A 24,859-nucleotide genomic window follows, 5' to 3' on the forward strand; every position below is an offset into this window, starting at 1 on the left:
AGCTCAGTGACTAGAGTAATAGCTCAGTGACTAGAGTAGTAGCTCAGTGACTAGAGTTATGGCACAGTGACTAAATATCTCAGTGACTAGAGTAATGGCTCAGTGACTAGAGCAATAGCTCAGTGACTAGAGTAGTAGCTCAGTGACTAGAGTTATGGCACAGTGACTAAATATCTCAGTGACTAGAGTAATGGCTCAGTGACTAGAGCAATAGCTCAGTGACTAGAGTAGTAGCTCAGTGACTAGAGTAATAGCACAGTGACTAGAGTAATGGCTCAGTGACTAAATAGCTCAGTGACTAGAGTAATAGTTCAGTGACTAGAGTAATGGCTCAGTGACTAGAGTAGTGGCTCAGTGACTAGAGTAATGGCTCAGCGACCAGAGGAGCCGTAGCCCAGTGACTCGCCCTGGGCCTGGCCTGTTGTGTGTTGCCAGTGCAGCTTTGCAGTGGATCCCTAAGTGTGAGAGCAAAGGTAAACGTATCTTTAATTGTGCTAGATATCATCACATCCCCTCTGGGGGATGTGTTATTTGTATTCCTTTCGGCAATGTATATAAGTGTGTATTTCATCACAGTCTTGTCAATGGAGTATACTGACAAACGTGGATTTTTTCCGGTGATAACAGGTGAGAAAGAATGTCTCAGTGTCACTCTAATGTGTTTCTTCTGTTATGAGTGACGTGGAACACGTGTTCATAGTGAATGCTCATCTGCACTGACTTTGCAGTAAACTGTGTGGTGGCCATTCTTGCTCTTTTCCCTTTCCTCCTTCTTCCTTTAGCAGGATGGTCCTGGAGAATTTAGGTCTGGGACAGAGTCTGGACTCACATTGCAGAGCTCTTGTAGGTCCAATCGTGTCCTGAAACCTCAATTTTTTGTGACTGAATTACCCTCAAATTCAGTATTTTTTCTCATATCTAACTTGTGAACATCAAGATTTTAGAACTGGGAAAGATTTTAATGGCCATTCAGTCATAACCTCTTATTTTTTTTTTTGTAACCTCTTATTTTTATAGGCAGGGAAACAGTCTATCCTTTAACTTCGAGATTCATAGACTGAATTGTGTAGGCAATCATTCATAGACCATGTTTCCCCGATGGCTGAGTCTCTACCTGGAAAGTACAATGGTGGGTCCTTGGTTCATGAGTTTCAGGGTCCGGGACACATGCTGGAGTTCAGCCTGGGGCTCTTCGAAGCCTTGCAGGTGTCCTCTGAACCGGACCAAACTTGAAAATAAATGAAAATATCCTTTTTCCTAGGCCTAAAAAGGCACGAAGGTTTCTGGGGATGAGTAAGATCACATGGCTTATGTGCATATTCTTCTTGTATTTCATGGTTTTATATACATAATCATTGGTTTTCTAATTCATAATCATTAGCATTTACTTGTAGCATAGTGGGCCCTCGTGGAGTATTCGTTTAAAGCCGGCATGTGCATGTAATTTTCCTTTGTTCTTAGGAGTTCATGTGCCACGCAGTTGGGCCTTCTGGAAAGCGTGTACCGGAAGTTCAGCAGGGACGACCTGCTTCCCAGCGCCACCCGCCAGGCGGTAGTGGGCCGGGCCCTTCTCACTCTGCTGCGGCACTGTGGTCTGGGGGCTCTGAGGGACTTCTTCAGCAGAACTGTGGTGGAGGCTATCGATGTGTTGAAGTCCAGGTTTACAAAGGTATCAAAGTCTGTTACTAAGTTGGATGTTAGTAAGAGACGACAGCCCTCCTTGGTCAGGGTCACTAGAAACTGCCGTGTATTCAGCCAGGGTGTCAGCAACTCAAGAAGCGTCCCCTCCGTGCTCTGATCTCAGCCTTTGGGCACATGGCGTCTGCGTTAGTCTCCGGAGACGTCTGTAACAAATGACTGGGAGTGTGGCTTAGACCCACAGGGCTTTCTGTCTCATGGTTCTGAGATCAGAAGTCAGAAATCTGCTTCCTGGGGCTGTACTTGCTCTGGAGGCTCCAAGGAGAACACGTTTCCCTCCACCAGCCCCTGGGCCCAGCATCCCTCACTCATGGCCCCGGTGCTCCTCCCTCGGCTCATGGCCCGGGTGCTCCTCCCTCGGCTTATGGCCCTGGTGCTCCTCCCTCCGAGTCTTGGTCACTTGACCCCCCCCTTCTCCTCTTCCTCTTCTTCTTTTTTAAAAAAATCCACTATTTTTCTTTTTTTAAATTGATATATAGTTGATTTACAATGTTGTGTTCATTTCAGGTATACAGCAAAGTGTGTGTTATATTAAGTTGGTGCAAACGTAATTGTAGTTTTGGGCTGTGAATTTTAAAACATTATAACTAGGCTCAAACACATCTTTATTAATCAAAGTAGGAACCATTACAGTCATTCACTGTTGTCGCATAGAATAAGAGAAGATGACTCTTCAAAACAACCAAGCCTTTTCACCTTTCCAGTTTGCTTCACATACTGAACAACCATAGAGTGGTTGACAATGAGTTCTTCGACAACTTCTCTTGTAGTTTTAAGAGGATCAGCTTCAGTGATGGCTCTCAATTGGTCGTTGTCAACATCCGAAGTCTGGGTACTTCACTCCTTATCTGCAAGGCTCTCATCTCCTTTGCAAAACTTCTTGAACCACCACCGCACTGTACATTCATTAGCAGTTTCTGGGCCAAATGCGTTGTTGATGTTGTAAGTTGTCTCCTCTGCTTTATGACTCATTTTGAACTTGAATAAGAAAAATCGCTCAAATTTGCTTTTTGTCTAGCTTCATTTCCATAGTCTATCATTACACATATCATTACATTACATTACAGACCATATCATTACACAGCTGTAAGTCATTAGCAAAAATCTTAGTGAGAAATGTGCATTAAAATGATGTAATGATATATAACATAACCAAATTAAGAATGTATTCCAATATCAAACAGCAGAGTTCAACAGTGCAAAACCCCAATTACTTTTGCACCAACCTAATACATATATCGGAGAAGGCAATGGCACCCCACTCCAGTACTTTTGCCTAGAAAATCCCATGGACGGAGGAGCCTGGTAGGCTGCAGTCCATGGGGTCGCTAGCGACTTCACTTTCTCTTTTCACTTTCATGCATTGGAGAAGGAAATGGCAGCCCACTCCAGTGTTCTTGCCTGGAGAATCCCAGGGACAGGGAAGCCTGGTGGGCTGCCGTCTATGGGGTCGCACAGAGTCAGACACGACTGAAGTGACTTAGCAGCAGCAGTAGCAGCAGCAATACATATATGTGTGTCTATTCTTTATTTGATTCTTTCCCGTTAGAGGTTATTACAAGACACTGAGTATAGTTCCTGTGCTATACAATGGGTCTTTGTCTGTCTGTTTTATGTATAGTTACGTGTATGTTAATTCTAGACTCCTAATTTATCTGCTTCCCTTCCTCACCCTTTAGTAACCAGAAGTTTGTTCTCTGTCTTTGAATCTATTTCTGTTTTCTAAGTTGACTGTCTCATAGTTTAGATTCCACTTATAAATGATACCATATGATATTTGTCTTTGTGTGACTTACTTCCCTTAGTATGATAATCTGTAGGTCCGTCCATGTTGCTGCAAATGGCATTATTTCATTCTTTTTTATGGCTAAGTAATATTCTCTCTTGTTGATGTATGTACCACCTCTTTATCCATTCCACTGTCAGTGAACACTTGAGTTGCTTCTGGCCTCCTCAGTTCTGTGTACTGTCTCTCTCTGCCTCTCTCCTGTAAACAGGAGTGCATTTAGGACCCTCTTGGATAATCTCAGAATTCTTTGTTTCATTTCATCTGTCTCGTCCCTTCTCTCATGCAAGGTGACAGACCCAGGTTCCAGGATTGGAGTGTGGGTGTCCTTTCAGGTCTTTAATTCAGCCTCATAGCCCACCTGTGCCAAGTGTTTCTACTTGCAAAATACAGTTACCTCATTCCAGGTCTAAACCCATTACAACATCAACTTCTGTGTCCAAAAGCTCACCTAAAAATTGTTAGCACCAAGTCCCAGACCTCATCATCTAAATCGGTATGGGTGGGCTTCTCAGAATGGTGCATTCTGAGCCCACATCCTCTCCGTTTGTGGACCTGTGAAGCTAGAAAACACGTTATTTGCTTCCAAAATACAGTGGTGGGACAGGCATAGGATGATCATTATAGACATTCCTATTCCAAACAGGAGACAATGGAAGGAAGGAGTTTGTTCTCCAAAGCAGTTTGAAAATTCAGCCGGGCAGATCCATTAAGCTTCAAGACCTGAGAATAGTGCTCTGTGGCCTGATGTTTATGCTCTGGGCCAAAGACTCCGTCCTTGGAGTCATCTCCTTTTTCCTTGAAGGTTAGCATTTGTTTTCAGCTGAGCAGTTTTGTCTGTTTCTTGCCTGTAGCATTTGGGGAATATAGCATCCTTTTTTTAAATTTCATCTTGTCTCCCTCCCTTTCAGTTCAAACTGGTCTGAGCTTCTCAGAAACTTGCTGTCTGTCTCTTGCCCATCTTGGAGATTCCTGCCACGGCCCCTCCCTGGTCCTGGGTCTTACGGGGGTTGGGGGGAGTGCAGGCTGAGGCAGCAGTGAGCACAGGCTTCTTTCCCTGGCTGCCCCTGTGGTCTTCTCCAATCGACTTCCCTCACCGTGGATCTCTTCGTGGCAGCGTCTTCTACAAGCTGGATGGGCTGAGAATTTCCCACATCATCAAGTTCTGGTTCTTTTTGTTTAATAGTTCTGTCTAATTTCTCATACCCACATTTTATTATGAGCAGCAAAGAAGAAGCCAGGCTTATCTCCAACAAATTTACTTAGAAATCCTTTCAGCTCCATATTCAAGGGCACAGCCTACATTCTCTGCTTCCTGCACAACCTCTGAACATTCTTCAGCTAAGCTTTCTCTCACCATAGGGCATGGATCCTCTTTCCTCCAGTTTCTAAAAACTGTTACCTACTTCATTCTGAGACCTCACCACCAATTACTTTAATGTCTGTATTTCTACCAAAAATAGGTTTGTGACGATGCCATTCCGAGACAGCATTCATTGCTTTCGCTGCCACTGCCTTGCCCTCCACTTCCTTCTGAGTGCTCACCATCAGTGCCTTCAATGTTGACATTTCTAACAACAGTCTCTACAAGGCAATATAGACATTTTCTGTCATGTATGGTGAAATTTTTTTCCTCCTCTCTTCCCTGTTCAATTCCAAAGCCACTTATGTATTTTTTTCATTTTGAAGTAGCCCCCCCACTCTTGGTACCCAAATATATATTAGTTTCCTTAACCCCCTGTAATAAATTACTGTAAGCTTGGTGGCCCCACAGAAGTCTGTTGTTGTTTTGGAGGCCAGAAGTCCAAAATGAGTTTCACTGAGCTGAAGTATTTGCTGCCACACATCAGTACTTACGTTCATGTTTTAGCCCCTGGGCTGTTTCTTACTGAAGTGGTTTAACATCTTTGTTAAAATTATTTTCAATTTAAAGGGCATTGAGTATTGACAGACAGCAATTCACTCAGTCCTGTCCGACTCTTTGTGACCCCACAGACTGTGTAGCCCGCCAGTCTCCTCTGTCTATGGAATTCTCCAGGCAAGAATACTAGAGTGGGTTGCCATTGCCTTCTGCAGGGAAGATTCCCAACCCAGGGATTGAACCTGGGTCTCCTGCATCACAGGCAGATTCTTTACTGTCTGGGCCACCAGGAAACATTGAGTATTAAAGTTGATTTATTCAATAAAATATTTTCCATGTTTGATAGGACCAAAGATAATCATTTTTTATATGTTTTTAGCTGAATGAATCTGCCTTTGACACTCAAATCACCAAGAAGATGGGATATTACAAGATGCTAGAGGTGATGTACTCTCGTCTTCCAAAAGATGATGTCCACTCCAAGGAATCTAAAATTAACCAGGTGTTCCACGGCTCGAGCGTCACAGAAGGAAATGAACTTACAAAGACATTGATTAAGTAAGGTTTTCCTTAACTTTAGATTGTAGTTAATTTTTTTGGTGCATGTATTTTTACTTATGTATATAATATGAATACATGCCTAAACACTGAATCTTAGTAGTTTTCCTGTGTACAGACTATGTGGTGGTGGTGGTGCCTCTGTCCGTGGGATTCTCCAGGCAGGAACACTGGAGTGGAGTGCTGTTTCTTTCTCCAGGGGATCTTCCCAACCCAGGGATCAAACTTAGGTCTCCTGCATGGCATGGCAGGCAGATTCTTTCCCACTGAGCCACCAGGGAAGCCCCTACAGAGTACTTGGATGGAGTTAATTCAACATGTCATTGAGCAGCATGTTTTATCCAATACACATCATCCATAAAGAGTACAGCTTTTTCCCTTACTGTTTTTCTACCATTTTTTCTCCCTCAACAGCTCAATATGTTTTCAGTGTATGATTTACAGGAAGGCAGGATTGAGTGTATTTTATTTCTCTCTCATTTGAAACTGAAGGAGTGTTTAGCATTTCTAAGCAGTGGTTCTGTAAAGCACAGAATAGTCAGACATGTCATCTCTGAAGCCAGCTTTCTGTGCAGCTCCTGTCTTAGTGCTGAACACAGATGTGTAGGGTCTCGCTCTGCAGAGTCCCCTCCACCCCTGTGAAGCCTCCTTATGTGTGCGCCTTGGGGGTGATGTCACCCCCAGGCATTGGCATCGATGAAGGTCTTGAGGGCCATGTTTTTCCTTCTGAATCCAACCTCTGAGCACAGCCCCCAGGGCTGGTGGGTTTGTGTTGCTAGTCTCCTGGAGCTAGTGGCAGGTGGGCTTGCCAGGTGGAGCTGCATAGGCCTCCTGGTGACAAGTCTCGCTGCCCTGTGGTCACAGCTACCATCCGTGTATTACCGGAACCTGATCGATTGCTCCTCGGCCTGCAACTCTGCAGAGGGACCCCGTCCCATAGCTAGGGGGTCCCATGGCTGGGGGTTTCCTGTAACTGGAGGGGGCCTGGCAGGGTAGGGGATGTGGTCCCCTGGCTGGGGCTGGTACACTTCTCCCGTCAAGGGCTGGCCGGTGATCCCTTCCAACTGCAGGCTGTGCAGAGCAGCTGGGAGCAGCGTAGACGGAGGGGCAGCTGTGTTCTGATGGCAGTGTGCTCACAGGGGCTGGCCGGTGTGGGCAGGGCCAAGACCAGGCTCCTGGGTGTGCTGGGCACCTCTGTCACCGCTGCCACCCACCTTCCATGCCCTTGCACAGACCTTGGACTGTCATTTCAGACCCGGCATCTTGGAGCACCCCCTGCTCCTCAGGCTGGGCCCCCCACCCCAGCTTCCTGTGCAGTACAGCCTAGGTGTGGGCGCGGGTGTGCAGGGCAGGTCCCGTGCTGTGGACTGGAGCCGGTCGCCCCTGGAGGGACTGACCGCCACCCGGTCGCCCACAGGCTGTGCCACGATGCCTTCTCGGAGAACATGGCTGGGGAGGCCCAGCTGCTGGAGCGCCGGCGGCTGTACCACTGTGCTGCCTACACCTGTGCCATTGCCCTCGTCCGCTGCGTCTTCACGGAGCTCAGGTTTTACCAGGGCTTCCTGTTCAGTGAGAAACCAGAGAAGGTAGGCCCCTCCAGACCGCTGGCTGTGCTGCCTGGGTCCCGCGGGGTGGGGTTGGGGTTGCTGCTGGGTCCCACAGGGCAGGGTGGGGAGGGGTGGGGGGGTCTCCCGGAGCTGGGTGCGGATGCGGACGGCAGGTGCTGCAGTGACATGAGCACCAGGTCTCTCTGCTGCTGGGGCCTCGTCACAGGACTCTCTGCATTTACAGAACTTGCTCATTTTTGAAAATCTGATAGACCTGAAGCGCTGCTACACGTTTCCCATAGAAGTGGAGGTAAGTGAGGCTGGTCATGGTGTTTCCAAAGTAAAAACACTTACCAAGGCTTGAAGGGAAAAAGGTACATGGTGCTAAACACTAAATGCCCTCTACTCAAGTCCGCTGTGAACTGTAAACACAGGCGGTTTCTTACAGTTCAACCTCAGGTATAATCTCAGGCAGCTGTAAAAGATTGGCCCTGACTCACGTTTCCCCTTAACTTGTAAAGGAGAGAAAATGCCAGTAAAAGGAGCTGTTAGCACACATCCCCCTAGTGGTCTTCTGAGTAAGCTCCTGTGGTCAGTGAGTTGAGGTCTGCCCCGTGCAATGTTGGGCCCTGGTGGAGGCTCACCCAGTCCTGGGCGCCGGGAACAGGAGTAGGGTGATGGGGAGGACACTGTGACCAGAGCCGAGCTCAGCGGGTGCTGGGGGTGCTGCAGCCTTTCACAGCCCAGGGTGGTGGACGGGCAGAGCAAGTGCGAGGGGAGGCTGGCATTCTGTCCCGCGCCACTGACCTCCGCCCTGTCCTAGTGTGGCTCGGTGGCTCAAAGTTCAGGTAAGTGGTTGCTCCTGCCCTTGTGCCCTGTGCCCTTTTGGAATAAAGCTAGGACTGTTTTCTAGGCCTATGTTCAAGAACTAAGACATCACATAATCACAATAGTCTTTGGGGCACTCAAATACTCTGTGTGTTACCTGTGAGTGTCTGGGAGCAGCTGGGAGCTCTGTGGTCTGTTGCAGCTGTGCAGTTGAGGGCCTGAAGCTCCTGACCAGGCCTGAGGCTCCTGACCAGGCCTGAGGCTGGAGGAGCACCACCCGCTGAGTCCCAGAGCCAAAGGAACACCAGCTCCCGGGCTCTTGGGGTCTGTCTCTGTGGGTGTTAGTTTTGCTTAAAATGAGTAACAGTGATTTTTGTCAGATTGCTGTAAAAATAGAAAATATGTGACCCTGAGTCTAAAAAGTTTTAAATTGTCTGTTTTTGCCTAATAGGTTCCTATGGAAAGAAAGAAAAAGTACATTGAAATTAGGAGAGAAGCCAGGGAGGCGGCAAATGAAGATTCAGGTAGGACATTTTCAAAATGATGAGGAAGATTCTAGTATATAGATAGTATTTTAAATACCTCAACTTTGAATTGGATTTAGAAATTTTTATTTTCAAGTGGTAAATAGAATTGTACTTTGAAAGAAATGCAGTTAGTTAAAGCAGCACAGAAGCATCTCAGGGTAGCCAGAGGAGTTCAGATCTGGTTCACTTTCTTAAGCAAGATTGGTGAGCTGTTTGCTTTTGGATTCTGTTTGTGTGTTACTTAGACTCGTCTCCCCACGTTTGCTGCAGTGTCCCTGAAGGGGGTCTTGGTCCTCGAGGTCAGCGTGGCCCGCGATCCTTTGTGTAATGCCAGTCTCTGAAGAGAGCTCTCCTAGCCTCTGTATTCACTACTTACATGCCTGCATCAAGCCTTGGTTGTGACGCTCAGGCTTGGTTGCTCCGTGGCACGTGGAATCTGTTTTGTAACTAAGAATTGAATGCGAGTCCCCTGCCTTGGAACGCAGACTCTTAACCACTGCACCCCCAGGGACGTCCCTAGCCTCTCTATTTAGAATCAACCCTCTGTCCTTCCACATGGTCCTGGTTTCAATTTTTGGCTTAATTTTTCTTCATGGCTTTCCCCTCCTCTGATTCAAGGGTAAAATTTGGACCAGTTTTGTAACCTTACATACTTTGGATTAGTTATTTATCAGTAATACCTCTAGCCACATTTATGTTAGGGTTTGTGAGCAGAATGTGCATCATCAAAATTTTAAATTCAAGAAGTTCTGTTAGCATCACGTCCAAAAACTGGATCTAGTTGGACTTAATGTCTTTGTTTTTGCTAAAGAGTAACTGCTCAGGGATTCCAGATGACCTGGATGGTGGGTGAGGAGTACGGATTTAATGAAAGTATCCTAAATGCAGGAGTCACTTGAGCTTCGAGACACACGTGTCTTACTGACTTGAGTGATGGTAGCTCATCCTCTTTTTCCTTCAGGTGGCCCCCAATACATGTCTTCACTATCGTATCTGGCAGACAGCAGCCTGAGCGAGGAAATGAGTCAGTTCGATTTTTCAACTGGAGTCCAGAGCTACTCGTATGGGTCCCAAGACCCTCAGTCCAGTGCTGGTCATTTCCGGAGACGGGTGATTAAAGAGTGTTGTTGGTGTTGGGAAGGAAGGGGCGCCTCAGGATAGAGGGGCCCGAGCCTCTAGTCCAGGCGCAGGGTCTAACGCTGCCAGCACAGGGAGGAGGCAGTGGGGGGATGGTCACATTCCCGGCTCCTCCCGGGCTCAGAGTTGATGTCAGAACTGTGTGTCTGCCATCAGTGCTCCTGGCCCAAGCAGAGCCTCCCCCTTGGAGGGCGGGCCTCCAGGGAAAGCATGTCTGGCAGCAGGGGCAGGCTGGGACCTTCACTTGTCCAATATGTCCTCTCGGGGTTTCCTGGAAGTGGTCTGTGCTGGGACACGCCCACATCAGTTACTCCTCCCCGTGTGTGTGACACCTCAGTTCAGCATCCCGTGTGTAAAATGATTATCCCTGCTCTTTCTTTCTTAAAAAGGATCAGGAATTTTAAAAATTCTATTACTGATTAAAATTTTCAGGCAGATTAAGTTCACAGAAGTCCTCAGTACTTTTCAAAGTACTGACAACACGATAGGAAACCACGTACCCTGTGATTATCCTTCAGTCGCTCTACTTTCTACATAAAGTGGCAGCTGAGAATCGTGGGGACTGTTGCTCTCGACGTGGAGTGTTCTGGGGCCACCAGGACACGTCTGAAGAGATGTGTGTGTAGAGAGCAGCAGCTCTTCAGTGATGCCCTGACTTCGGTGTGGCCCCAGAGAGAGCTGGGCAGACGGGGGGAGGGGACACTTCCTGAGAACATGAGGAAGATGTGAGGTCAGACTGTGTGCACTGCGTGGCGGAGCAGGCAGTCAGGTGCTCAACCCCGACTCTCTCTCCCCAGGAGCGTCAGGACCCTGACGGCCCAGGCGACGTGCTGGACCTGGACGTGGATGAGCTCAGCCAGCATGAGTGCATGGCCCCCCTGGTGGCCCTGGTCCAGCACATGCAAAGACTTGAGGCTGCGCTGCCCGGAGAGGAGGTCTCTCTGTTCTTTCTGGTCTCATTCACCACGTCCTGTTGAACGAACATTTGACATCGAAGACTAAGCTGAATTCCATCTCTAACACTCGTGATGTCTTGTCACTCATGTCCTGCTTTGTCAGTGTTGTGTCATAATGCCACTTTCTCACTAAGTAATATTGAGTGTGTTATTTCAGGGTTCAGTGCCAAGAAATCTTCCTCCTTGGATGAAATTTCTTCATGACAAACTGGGAAATCCATCAGTGTCATTAAATATCCGTCTTTTCTTAGCCAAGCTGGTTGTTAATACAGAAGAAGTAAGTTATTTATTTCTTTAAAAGCTCTTTTCAATTACATGCATCTCCTTAGAAAAGGAAATGGCAGCCCACTCCTGCCTAGGAAATCCCATGAACAGAGGAGCCTGGTGGGCTACAGTCCATGGGGCCTCAAAGAGTTGTACATGACTTAGCGACTAAGCACAAAAGCGCATATGAATCTACTTTTAAAAAAACCCATAATAAAGGAAGACGTTAAGGGTCACAGCATGGCTTTATTCTCTGAATAAATTAGCCAGCCTGGATTACTTATTCAGCATCATTTTTCTTTCATATTCTTGTAAAACACGTTAATTAACTTCTGAGTTAGAAGTGGCCTTTGTTATGAAGTATGTGGGTCGGCAGGTTTCTTACAGCTGCTAGCCTTCTTGGTTTAGAGTGACAGAGAACGTGGTGAAGAGATTCCTGGTAACTGTGTGAAGAGTAGCCAACGTGTTTGCTTCATGGCTCTGTTTATCTGTCCGTCACACGTGGCCCTGTCAGGAGGGGCACTCAGACGGGTTTATGAGTGATCCTAGGCTGACCTGGGAGGGGCAAGGGATTCACATGCAGCTCAGGAGGAGCAAGTGTCTGGAGGGGGCCTCTGGGCAGCAACTCGTGAGGCCTTAAGGCCATCAAGTAGTGAGGGCCCTTCCTCAGAGTCATACTTGACTTCTAGCTCCTGTGGCTTACAGCAGAAATGACCCTTTTGGTTCTGGAGCTGGAATCCCGAGACTTGGATGTCAGCCACTTGGCCCCGATGATGCATGACCAGCTGCTGTGCACCTTGGCTGTTTCTTAGCCTGTGGACGGTCTTCTCTTGGCACCTATCTCACGTGTAAAAATTTCCCTTTTAATCCTTTTATCAGATAAAGACACTGTCACTGGTTAAGTTCCCCGCTAATGACTCTTAACCTTCCAAGACCCTGTTTCTGAATCAGGTCACATTTACAGGTCCTGTGAGTTGGACCTCAGTGTCCTCTTGGGGTTCACAGGTCAGCCATAGTACTTGGGATCATGTGACTTCCAGCTTGTGTTCCTGTAGTGCTGGCTTGATGGCTGGAGGAGAGGAGCTGGCATCTAGTGTTTAGTTCAACAAGGGGGCTGCTGAGCTGTGTGCACTCGTGTGGCATGAGGGGCCTGCAGTATTGCACACGTCCTGAGCTCAGGAACCTTCAGGGCCCATTGTCTTAATAGAAGAAAAACATAGAAGTTGTATTACAATTCTTTTTAAAGTTTGAACTTTTATCCTTTTTTATAGTTTAATAATACAGTAAAGAAGTTTATATTTAGAATTTATAAACAAACCAGTAGACATATATGGAAAGTGTAAACATTATTTACCTCTGGGGTACTTGATCAAAAAGATTTGAGACAACACAGATTTAATTGTGAGCATAGATTTGAAATCCCTGAGAAAACATTTGGAGAAAGAAGAGGGTGGCAGAGGGGAAGGAGGCCGAGAGTCTTGGGTTACACTCGGTCTGAGTTTCTAAAGTAAATTCAGTGGAATTTAGTACATCGAGGTGCTCTGGATTTCAGAGACCTTGGGTGTGTGAAAAAAATTCGCCACATGCACCTCACTTCTATATCCTCCTTTTCCACTTCCCCTTGCTTCTATATCCAGTAAGAGTAGGATCCTACAGCTGTATGCTGTGTGGAGGGTGGGATTGGCGTAGAACGTTGTTACTACTCTAAGCATAGTTGGAGCTGCTGCTGCTGCTAAGTCACTTCAGTCCGACTCTGTGCGACCCCATAGACGGCAGCCCATCAGGCTCCCTGTCCCTGGGGTTCTCCAGGCCAAGCATACTGGAGTGGGTAGCCATTTCCTTCTCTAATGCATGAAAGTGAAAAGTGAAAGTGAAGTCGCTCAGTCGTGCCTGACTCTTAGCGACCCCATGGACTGCAGCCTACCAGGCTCCTCTGTCCATGGGATTTTCCAGGCAAGAGTACTGGGGTGGGTTGCCATTGTCTTCTCCGATAGTTGGAGCAGATCTATGCAAAGAGCAGATCAGTTTGAATCCGTCTCCATTGAGCTGTGGTTTTAGGGCCCACAAAGAAGACTTGAGCTGAGAATCTAATTGAATCAAGCAGCATAGTTGTTGACATTCATGTCTGTTTTGAATTTAGGTAGAGTTGTGATACAGAAGGATGTTCCTGAACTCCCATCTTGGTTACTCAGCAGTTCTGACATCTGACCTTTGAACTCTCGCCTAGGTCTTCCGGCCTCATGCGAGGCACTGGCTGGGCCCCTTGCTGCAGCTGGTGGTCTCTGAGAACAATGGCGGGGACGGGATCCACTATCTAGTGGTTGAGATCGTGGCCACGGTCCTTTCGTGGACGGGAATAGCCACCCCTGTGGTAAGAGCAGCTGTGCCTCTGGTGCCCTCTCCCCGCGCAGCACCCGGGACCCAACCCTGAGTGTCCTCAGCGTCTCCAGCCCAGATCCTGCCCATCTGTGCTGCTGCAGAAGGCCCCAATCTACTCCTTCACTTCTGTCTGCTTTGCTTTGCTTTTGATAATTCCTCTGGCTTTGCTTTTGTTTTTAAGGTGTTGGATGTTTGTTCTGATTTCTTACTGCTTTAGCTTGCTAGGAGGACTGACCCTGATAATTGGTTTATTAAAAGTACATGTGAAGTATCCAACCAGGCTCCTCTGTCCGTACGTTTCTGTAGGCAAGATTACTAGCATGGGTAGCCATTCCTTTCTCCAGGGGATCTTCCTGACCCAGGGATCGAATCCAGGTCTCCTAGCATTGCAGGCAGATTCTTTACTGTCTGAGCCACCAGGGAAAAATATTTTATTAAAAGTACATGTAAAATAGATGTTGGCAGACCTTGAATGTGAGGCTAAGGTCATGGTCTCCAGCATCCATCTTGTCAGCCTCCCTGCTCCTGGTGACCTGGTGTGACTTGGTGACCTCTGGTGTGATGGTGACGCTCAGTGCCCGCACTGTCCTGATGCAGGCCGTGGCGTCCCCCAGCTCTCTGGCTCTCTGGAGCTCTCTCTGCTCTCTCCCATCTGCTTACTGATGTCGGCCCCAGTGGTGTGCAGAGTTCTCCTAGAAGGATGGCCTGGCATGTGCTTACTGAACAGAATATGCGCCCATGGAGCTGTCACATGTGTTTGTGTTGGAATGTGGCTATCCCATTTCACAGCAAGCCGAGTTTAACTGAGGAACCTCTGCAAGAGGTTGACTCCCGTGTCAGGCATTCAGCTGGGCTAGGAGAGCTGCAACAGCCAGGTTGAAGGCCATAATGAACTTTCACCACTCATTGCAATAGTTTGAGCAAGAGGCTGAAAGCAGAGGGAGGGTGTCCCCGCCCCGTTCCTTGTACCCCATGGAGCAGTGTCTTGGCAGTGGGTCAGGTGACTGGCACAGACCTGGGGTCACTTCGCCATTGAGGGGTGGGAAGGCACCAGCAGTTGGTGGAATCCTGGGTTTGGAAGGAGGCCGGGGCAAGGCTGGGTGCCCAGTCAGAGCAGGGAAGATGTCTTCAGGGACCCCATAGGGACGTCTCAGCAGAGGCCCCCAGAGGCTGCAGGACCCTGTACAGACCTGTAGGAGCACAGCCACCCTGGTGTCAGGGCTGCCCTTGAGGATTCTGGGGGAGACCTTCCAGGGGAGACCTTTGTGTTACAGTCATGTGTCGTCTGAACAATCATGGGAGCCAGAGTCCTCAGTACAATGCCAGTTTTCTTTTATAAACAGACTTCTGAGTTAAGAAATGTTTTCCCAGAAGGGAATGCTACGTATTTACATGAAATTTCTCTGCATTTTTCAGGGGGTCCCTAAAGATGAAGTGTTAGCGAATCGATTGCTCCATTTCCTAATGAAACATGTTTTTCATCAAAAAAGAGCTGTGTTTCGACATAACCTTGAAATCATAAAGACCCTCGTTGAGTGCTGGAAGGATTGTCTGTCCGTCCCTTACAGGTATGGGTTTAGTGGGATTTGCAGTGTCCTTTAACTCGTCACACATTGTGCAGGGTTAATTACCATGAGATTTAATGACTTCAAGGCTTCCCTGGTGGCTCTGCCTGCAATGCGTGAGACCTGGGTTCAATCCCCAGGTCAGGAAGATTCCCTCGAGAAGGGAATGGTTACCCACTCCACTCTAGTCTTCTAGCCTGGAGAATCCCATGAACAGAGGAGCCTGGTGGGCTGCAGTTCATGGGGTTGCAGAGTCAGATATGACTGAGCGACTAGCATACTAATGGACTTGAAGTACTGGAAGGAAGGATGGTTCCTGGAGTGGAATCTGTTGGTAGGGCATGATGTCACTCATGATCAGCCCTCAGCATTTGTCGCTAGAAGCATCTCCGGACTGCACCACCCTCAAGTAGCCTTCCCTCTCTCTGGGCCTGCAGCATGTGCTCTGCCCACAGGGCTGATTCCTGTCAGCATAGCCTGGGGCAAACCAGAATTTCCCAAAGGTTCTCCATCAACCATGGGCTTCCCTGGTGGTTCAGATGGTAAAGCATCTGCCTGTAATGGAAGAGACCTGGGTTCAATCGCTGGGTTGGGAAGATCCCCTAGAGAAGGAAATGGCAACCCACTCCAGTACTCTTGCCTAGAAAATTCCATGGACAGAGGAGCCTGGTAGGCTGGTCCATGGGGTTGCAAAGAATCGGACATGAGTGAGCAACTGCACTTTTCTTTCTTTTCTCACCATCAACCGAGGGAGAATTAGGGCAGATAACTAGATTGTGGGAGATGCAGAGCTCCCTGTGTCCCAGAGGCAGAGTAACCGGGTGTAAACAAAGTAATGGGAAGCAAGGGGTTTCTTACCTGACAGTCAGCTATGGAAGATCTTATGTCTGTCTTCCTGCTCCTTATATCTGACAACTTACACTGTTTCTTCACACTCACATTTCAGGTTAATATTTGACAAGTTTTCCAGTAAAGACCCTAATTCTAAAGACAATTCTGTAGGAATTCAGTTGCTGGGTATTGTAATGGCCAACAACTTGCCTCCCTACGACCCAAAGTGTGGCGTGGAAAGTGTCCGGTAAGTGTCATGTTTTTTTGCTTTGTTTCTTTTTTGGGTAAAGTGTCCCTGATTCTGATTGGAGACTGGAATATGGTTTAATTTTGATAAATTTAAGGACTAGAACCCATATTAGTATTTCCACCTAAATTAAATAGTTGGGTTTAGAGATCATTTGGGAGAAGAAATATGTTAGTAGAGTGAATGAGAAAAGTGAGACCTTATGGTTTTTTCCATGCAATTTTGGCAGACAAGGTGTTAGCTATTTCTGTTATTTTCTAAGCTGCCATTTTCAGCATCCGCTCCAGAAAGCAGCCTGAGGTCCGGAGCCCCTTCACCACAGGGTGTGGCCACGAGGGGGCGCTGCAGCTCTGCCGCAGGTGCAGCCTACCGGCTCCTCATCACCTGGGGTAGGGGAGGGTCCACGTGGCCGGGCCTTAGCAGGACAGCCCGAAACTTCACAGAGAGGGGCTGGATCCCTGCAGAGGCGGTCACTCGGTCCAGTTCACTGTCTCTCTGGAAGTGTTCACTGTCCAGTTGGTCCTCCTGGGTCAGCCTCCGAGGCACCAGGGGCTTTGGCCGCCTGGTGCCATGGACTACGTGCAGCTCAGCACAGCATCAGCGGGAAGTGGTTAACTTTCGAACAAGTGGCTTTCCTGATCCCCAGTCCTGCTGTCATGAGGCCAGGGTGCACTGCCCCCCACCCCCACCCCCACCCCACCCCTGTGTGACTGTGTGTCCTCCTCCTGTCGTATAGACAGCTTTAGAGGGGTCAGAGGTCAGGCCATTGCTGATTTCACCGCTGTCAGTGTCTATATCTGGAGCTGTGTGGCTGGGCGGGGCCTGCCCAGGGGTCATTCGTCTGGGTGAGTGGGGAGGACTGTTGTGATACACTTCTGTCTGACAGCAGCTTCGCTGGTGGCTCAGCTGGTAAAGAATCTCCCTGCAATGCGGGCGACCTGGGTTCAGTTGCTGGGTTGAGAAGATTCCCTGGAGGAGGAAACGGCAACCCACTCCACTATTCTGGCCTACATAATTCTATGGACTGTATAGTCTATGGGGTCGCAGAGTCGGACACGACTGAGCAACTTCCACTTTCTTTCGGATAGCAGGACGGGTTGCCCTGTGCTCACTGGCTTTCTGTGTTTCTTGCAGGTACTTTGAAGCTCTGGTCAGTAACATGTCCTTTGTCAGATATAAAGAGGTGTATGCAGCGTCAGCGGAGGTCCTGGGGCTTGTTCTCCGGTATCTCAGTGGGAGAGAGAAGGTGAGTGTGCACACATGGCATGAACGCCTCTTCTTCACTGTTGGCTCAGCCTCGGTACTGCGTCCTCTGTACTAGGAGCTAGAGTGGGCAGTTTTTTTAATGCCTGGAAATTTGGCAAGCGTTAAGGTTGTTAACCTGCTTCTTATTGTAAAGTTGGGATGTAAGCATTGGAGCAGCTTTCATTCCTCTGACCTGGCATCAGGGCACTTTGGAGAAACTGCCCTGATGGAGCTTGCTTTTGTTTGGGGGAGGGTAAACACAGGAGGTCCCCTCTTCCAGTTTCTGGCATAGTGCAGCTGGAAAGCAGGGGCAGCCTCTGACTTGGGCGCCTGGTGTGTGCTCTGCCCCTCCCGCACCCCTAAGCACAGTCTCCGCATTGGCCCGTGTATGGAAATCACAGGTTATAACTTGCTGCTCCTTGGCTGACCCCCATGGGTTACTGCAGGGACTTCACGCTAGCCTCTGCAGAGCCTGTCGCCCACGCTGACAGGACGCGGGTGCAGACTGTCCAGGATGGTCTGTGCTGGTGCCTGCAGAGTCCGTCACCCATGAGGACCAGACGCAGGTGCACTGTCTAGAATGCCACACTGGACCAGTCCTTGGCCCTCTGTCACTGCTCAGAGGACACTCTCTCTCCCTCACTGGGGTGTCATCCCGCCGGCCTCCCCCACAACTTGGAGTGTGGGCCCCTAGCCGGTCACCTAGTCTCATGGCTTGAGAACTCCTCAGGCTCCTGATTCCCAAATTCGTGTCTCCAGTCCCCTCTCCTCCTACAACGAGACAGGATGAGGAGAGGCTGGGGAAGTCGAGGGATCCTTAGGGCAGAACCGTCCTCCCACAACATGTTGGAGCCCGGCCTGTTTCACCAATTAGGCCTTTATTTGGATTTAGAGGAAAATTAAACAGAGGAAATAGGAACCCCCTCCCCTGAGAAAATCAAACTTATAATTTATTTTAGGGATTGCCAGCTATTTTTGTAAAATAAAAACATGTTTCAAATTCAGGATAACGTTGTGATGACATGATTCTAATGCCCTTGAGTGGTGGGTTTCAATTCACATAATGTGCTCAGTTATCACCATGGGTGGAGCACACAACAGCAGATCGAAAGGTTAATCTCTCATGACTTAAGTCTCAACTTAATACAAATGATACACCCTTTGGTTTGACATAGCTCTTTTCTGAGTGTAAAATGGCTGATTTAGCTTGGAAGATGGGAGAGCAGTGTGGGACACAGAAGTGGGGGTCACTTGTGTTCTGACCACTGACCAGCGCGGCTCCAGACCGTGGTCTCTGGTCCCAAGGGCCCCTCGTGCTCCTCATTTCTCCCGTGGGGTCAGGGCCCCCTGTTCTGTGGGTGGATGCTCCCTGGGGGTACGGCTTTCGGGGAGCAGTCAGGAGAGGCCAGGCCTGGAAGGTGGGCATAGGGAGACGGGCAGGCTGCCTGCAGATGGAGCTCCCTGAAATCCTGGTTTGTGTGAGTCTTTGCCCAGATATGTGCACACTGACATAATAAAATGCATCTTTTTTTTCTTAAGATTTTTTGATGTGGACCATTTTTAAAGTCTATTGAATTTGTTGCAATATTGCTTCTGAGGCTTGGGAGTTCTTAGCTCCCCGACCAGAGATTAAACTTGCACCCCCTGCATTGGAAGGCATCCCAACCACTGGACCGCCAGGAAAGTCCCTCAAATGCGTCCTAAACAGCATTCAGTCCTTGGTCTTTGTTCAGCTGCTCAGATGACTCGCTGGCAGAGTTTTGGTGTCAGAAAGAAGTTTAGTCTTGATCATTCTTTCACCCGCTGTGTGGCCAAGGCCTGGGTCACCTGAACCCGTTGCCGCCGAGCCTCTGGTGGTGCCCAGTGGTCAGGGCCCCCACGGCCTCCTCGAGATGGTGCTCTGGGTGGTCACCTCAGTCCTCTCAGTTCCTCCGAGTTCCCACTTGTGTGTATTTGAAAGGAAACTTGGTCTTCCAGATGCTAGAGGAGTCTGTGCATGAACTGGTGGTGAAGCAGCTGAAGCGGCATCAGAACATGCTGGAGGACAAGTTCATCGTGTGCCTGAGCAGAGCCACGAAGAGCTTCCCTCCTCTGGCTGACAGGTGGGGGTGGCGTCTGCCTGCCTGCTGGGGAGGGTCATGCGCGGGGGTGGGTGGTTGTGTCCGTCTGCCTGCCCCTGCCTGCGGAGAGGGTCGTGGGGCGTTGTCAGCACCTGCCTGCCGGGGACAGTCCTGGTGGGGGTCAGTGCCCCTCCGCTCACTGGCCCTGCCCGCTGCCCAGGTTCATGAACAGCGTGCTCTTCCTGCTGCCGAGGTTCCACGGCGTGATGAAGACGCTCTGTCTGGAGGTGGTGCTGTGTCGTGCGGAGGAGACCCCTGACCTGTACCTGCAGCTGAAGAGCAAGGATTTCGTTCAGGTCATGAGGCACAGGTGAGTGGCCGCCGCCTGTGTCCTTGGATGCAGCTGTTTGTTCCGCTGTCCCCTCAACTCAAGGGGACTTGTGAGTCTTCGTGACAGGAGTGTTTGTTCACTTTGACACCTGACACTTGAGAGGCCCCGTCTTGGGTTGTCCAGGGCTGTTTACAAATTCAAAATGTGTGGTTTTGAGTTCTGTACCTGTTTTGTCAGCTAACAGGCTTCCATTATTTGTTAAATTTGTTTATTTTCAAAATGGTAACACGCTATTACGGTAAATGTTAACAGAGGGCTGATGGCACCCTGTGTGTTCCTCCCTCTGTGCTGTTTTCCTCCCGCCTGTGTGCACACTTTTACACGGTGATAAACTGCCTTTGTGTTGGTTTCCTCCAGTCAGCCTGGCTCAGTGTCTACTGTGTGTGGAGCCTTCAGCTGGTGCTTATTTAAGGAGGACATGGGGTGCACCACATTGGGCCCTGACTGCACTTAACCCCTGGTGCCTGACCAGCCCTGGAAACCATTTTTTAAAGTCATGAAATCCTTTATAGTTAGCTTATTTTGTTTGACTTTGTCAGGTTTTTTAAAAATGAACTTTTTATTTTGGAATAATTTGATTTTTACAGAAAAGTTAGAAGTACACAGAATTCGCACACACCTTTCACCTAGCTTCCCCATCTCACATCATCAGGGTGTTTGTCTAAACCAAGAAGTTAACATTAGTGCACTTCTGTCTATTTGAAATCACCAGTTTCCTCATCCTCTTCCTAGGATCCAGGCAGGACACTACAGTATTAATTTCCTTTTCATAATCTAGGCCACGATAATTATTTTCAAGAGTTTAATTTTTATATAAATGTAGTATTAGCTATAATAATAAAATCTGAAATACAGAACAGCACAGAGAAGAAAATGTTACCTCTCATATCTAAAGGTATAGTAATAGCAGTTAAGTCTGTGTTTTTGAAAATTCCTGTTTATATTATAGAGATGATGAGAGACAGAAAGTATGTTTGGACATAATTTCCAAGATGATGGCACGGCTGAGACCGGCAGAGCTCCGGGAGCTCCTGAGCGCCGTGGTGGAGTTCCTGGCTCACCCTGCAGTGCTGTGCCGTGAGCGGATGTACGCCATCCTCATGTGGGTCCATGACAACTACAGGTGAGCGCCTCGCCTGTCCCCGCCAGACGCTCGTGTCCCGTCTCTTAGGGAGCGTCTGGGTGCCTCCAGCAGTCTGGAACGACTATAATAAATGATAAGACATTTAAAAATGTGTGGTTAACAACTGCAACAAGTTTGGTATGTTGAAATATATTCTCATCTTACTGCATTTCGTGAACCCGTGGGAAATGTTCAGAGCGCGGTGTTACTGATTGAGCTAAAAGTGTACTTTGTTTTCCCTTACAGTCTGACAAGGTTTAGGAAGGAGCTCCTGGGATGTTTCCTCCTTGGGGACTGTGGTCCTGCTCGCCAGCTGGCCACCAGGGCCCGGGTCAGGGTGCAGGCCCCATGGGGTGGGTGGAAGTTGGGGAAGAGGCAGGTTTCGTTACTTTCATCCTAGACAACATTGTTGGGTTGACCTAGAGCAGCAGAAGGAGCAGTAACAGTTTTATTGTCTTGTGACTACTCTCAGAGACCCAGAGAGTCAGGCAGATGAAGACTCGCGTGAAGTATTCAAGCTGGCGAAAGATGTGTTGATCCAAGGGCTGACCGACGAGAACCCTGGGCTTCAGTAAGTGCCCCTCCCGGAGCAGCGTGGGTGGGTGGGCACATTCAGGGCTCTTTCTAGGCCAATGTGGGGTCTCTCTGAGGTGTCAAAGGGCCTTTGCTGTATTAGCCTTTTCTCTGCCTCTTGCTGGCATAAGAAAAATGTATTTTAAATCACATTAGAACCTGAAAGTCCTGGCATGTTACTTTAATATACAAGTCTTGAAAAACTGGTGTGGGTAACGCTGTCTTAACTGTGCTGTGAGTTACAGCATCTCAGGATGAGAAACCTGTAATGAAAAGTGGGTTGTCATTCCCCATTTAACCCCAAGTGAGCTCCCACCCTGCACATCAGTGTCAGACGGCGTGCTGGAGGCCTTGGAAACCAGAGGGCGCTGCAGCGCCATCACAGATGCCCACGCGCTCGCCACGCGCTCGTTATGTTATAGCAGGCAGGGCGGAAACCCTGACGATTCTGTGTGTCAGCTAACTTGGAGCGTACTGCAATTTTTAATTCATTGCGCTTTTAAAAATTGTATTTGGACTCCTCAAACATTCACAAATTATAAAGCCGGATCTGGTTTTTAATTTCTTTAATAGTTTGACTATTTTCTGTTCACATTATGTTTTGAATATTTTGTGGCACTAATGTGTAGAGTGAATTGTCTTAGTAAGACAATGAAGGACTATATATATAGTTCTCTTGGTGTTTTCTCAGTTTCAGAGTATGTAATGTAAAATTCTCATCTTTGCAAACTTCTGGGTAATAGAAATGAGAATAGAATGATCCAGCTTCTCACCTCCTGTTAAGTATGCCAGCATTCTGGAATATTTCCCCTTCAGCACGTGCCTCATCTGTCAGGCAGCTTACCTGTGGATGGAGGTCTGCACGTGGATGGAGTCCCAGGGCTGATCTCCGGTGGAAGAAGAGATCTTCCCCGTGGGGCACACGTAGAGACCTCCTCTTCTTCTTTCTTCTCTGCCTTCCAGATTAACTATTCGGAACTTCTGGAGCCATGAAACTAGGTTGCCTTCAAATACCTTGGACCGATTGCTGGCCCTAAATTCCTTATATTCTCCTAAGATAGAAGTGCACTTCTTGAGTTTAGCGACAGATTTCCTGCTTGAAATGACCAGCCTGAGCCCCGACTTCCGGACTTCCCTGTTTGAGCACCCTCTGTCAGAGTGTGAGTTTCAGGTGAGCTCTGGCTCTGTGAGCTGACTATCCCGCCTGTTGGTCAGCAGACTTTGTCCACTGGTGTTAAATCCTTGCTTTTTTCTTTAATTAAGGTATAATTAGGATAGTATTTGTTTTCAGTGCACAAGGTAGTGATTTGATATTTGTATATATTACAGAATTATCACCACAATAAATCTAGTTAACATCCATCACTGCCCATAGTTAGAGGTTTTTTATCTTGCGATGAGAACTTTCAAGATATACTCTCTTACAAAACTTCACGTATACGAATGGTGTTACTGACTGTAGTCGCCATGCGCACATCGCCCCCCCAGATCTTACTTACAGCTGTGAGTTCGTGCCCTTCGACCCCCTTCACCCGTCTCCACCACCCCTCACCTCTGACAACCACCAATCTGTTCTCTGTTTCTATGAGCTTTTTTGGTTTGGTTTTGTTAGGTTTTTGTTTTAGATTTTACGTATGAATAAGATCACACAGTATTTGTGTTTCTCTCTGACTTATTTCATGTAGCATAATATCTTCAGGGTCCATCCATGTTGTTGCAAATGGCAGGATTTCGTTGTGTTTCAAAGCTGAGAGCTGAGTAGTAGCCCATCATTGTGTGTGGTGTGAGTGCGTGCGCGCTCACCACACGTCTTCTTTCTCCTTTTGTCTGCTGACGGACACTTAGGTTGTCTCCATATCCTGGCTGTTGTCAGCAGTGCTGTTATGAACACTGGGGTGCCTGTGTCTTTTCCCATTAGTGTTTTTGTTCTCTTCTGATAAACACCCAGCTGTGGGGTTGCTGGATCCTCTGGTGGTTCTATTTATAATTTCCTGAGGAACCTGCACTCTGCTGTCCACATGGCAGCAGCAGGTTACACGCCCACCCAGTGCACAGGGTGCCCTTCCCCCCTCAGCTGCAGGTGCCACCTCTCTCTCCTGGTCACAGCCACACGGCAGGCGTCTGGTGATGCCTCACTGTGGTTTGATTGGCGTTTCCCTGACGACTCGTGCTGGCTTCCTGAGTTTACTTGGAATCCACACACATTCTTCCCGAGATGCCCACCTGCACCTCACCCCGCTCGCCCCCTGTCCTGCACACAGCTCACCCTTGTCCCTTTGGCCTCCATGGAGGCATTTCCCTCCCCTGCTCCCCCGCCACGCCCCGTAGGTGCTTGTTTGCACCTCCACCTGGCAGCACCGCTGATGAGCCACATGATGACTCACAGCCCTGACGCAGAGCCCCCGCCCCATCCCCCCATGTCCCCAGCATCTCCCATTCTGGATACTTGGCAGGGGCAGTGGGGTCAGAGAAGCCGAGTCATTCCCTGAGCGTGGCAGTGAGCCTCTGAATGCAGGATGTTAGGAGGAGAAAAGCAGTTTTTCTCCCCAGCACTGATTGGTTTTATTTGTTGACAGATAATTGTTCTGTTAAAAATTTTAAATTTGAGAAAGTTGTTCTTCAGCGACTTCTTGCAGAGCTACATGGAGTGTAGTACTGTTTGTGGAGAGGACTGTGGAGTTTTAAATAAAGCATTTGCATGTTCTGAGAAGGGCCGTGACCTCACCTGACCGTCCCTCCTGGCAGGAGTATACCATTGACCCTGACTGGCGCTTCCGGAGTACGGTCCTCACACCAATGTTTGTTGAGACTCAGGTGTCTCAGAGCACGCTCCAGGCCCGGACCCAGGAAGGGTCCATCTCGGCTCGGAGGGCGATGGCTGGGCAGGTCCGGGCCACCCAGCAGCAGCTCGACTTCACGCCCACACAGAGCGCAGGTACTGCCTCCGCTGTGGGTATGCAGGCCGAGGGCACCGTGAAGGCCTTGATGGCAGGAGGGAGGATGGGCTGGGTCCCTGGGTTGTAGATTCGGGGGTGGGGTGGCCTCGAGGGGCCCTGGGGACAGAGGTGGGGAGGGCTGTGCAACCAGCAAACGTACTGGGCTCTTTAGAGTGCATGACGCCATCCATTGGACTGTCTGTGTTTTTACCACAATTTTAAAAAGGGGGAGAAAGACATTATTTCTGACTGGAGAAAACAAGAAAGATTTCAGTACATGTAAGTTTTAGTTTGATTTTTGTCCGGAAACATCTGTCCAGTGCATCCCATTTAAAAACGCTTGTCTC

The 24,859-nt window shown here is 48.6% G+C and overlaps 1 protein-coding gene across 5 annotated transcripts in view; it reads left to right on the forward strand.

Moving 5' to 3' along the window:
- PRKDC (protein kinase, DNA-activated, catalytic subunit) overlaps nt 1-24,859 on the forward strand; it is a 128,018-nt gene that overhangs the window by 59,833 nt on the left and 43,326 nt on the right. For all 5 annotated transcript variants that reach the window (XM_086337008.1, XM_086337009.1, XM_086337012.1 and 2 more), the window contains exons 41-58: nt 1,462-1,669; nt 5,725-5,903; nt 7,321-7,489; nt 7,695-7,760; nt 8,730-8,802; nt 9,767-9,915; nt 10,740-10,877; nt 11,056-11,175; nt 13,390-13,533; nt 14,958-15,109; nt 16,053-16,184; nt 17,319-17,430; nt 19,407-19,531; nt 19,710-19,859; nt 20,830-21,003; nt 21,476-21,574; nt 22,540-22,747; nt 24,322-24,511. In XM_086337008.1, coding sequence (XP_086193134.1) covers nt 1,462-1,669; nt 5,725-5,903; nt 7,321-7,489; nt 7,695-7,760; nt 8,730-8,802; nt 9,767-9,915; nt 10,740-10,877; nt 11,056-11,175; nt 13,390-13,533; nt 14,958-15,109; nt 16,053-16,184; nt 17,319-17,430; nt 19,407-19,531; nt 19,710-19,859; nt 20,830-21,003; nt 21,476-21,574; nt 22,540-22,747; nt 24,322-24,511 — 2,588 coding nt within the window. The remainder of the gene's footprint in view (nt 1-1,461; nt 1,670-5,724; nt 5,904-7,320; nt 7,490-7,694; nt 7,761-8,729; nt 8,803-9,766; nt 9,916-10,739; nt 10,878-11,055; nt 11,176-13,389; nt 13,534-14,957; nt 15,110-16,052; nt 16,185-17,318; nt 17,431-19,406; nt 19,532-19,709; nt 19,860-20,829; nt 21,004-21,475; nt 21,575-22,539; nt 22,748-24,321; nt 24,512-24,859) is intronic.

The sequence above is a fragment of the Bos grunniens genome, chromosome 14 (genome assembly GCF_055505025.1).
Source record: "Bos grunniens cultivar Pamir isolate PY7600 chromosome 14, Bosgru_T2T1.0, whole genome shotgun sequence".
NCBI lineage: Eukaryota > Metazoa > Chordata > Mammalia > Artiodactyla > Bovidae > Bos > Bos grunniens.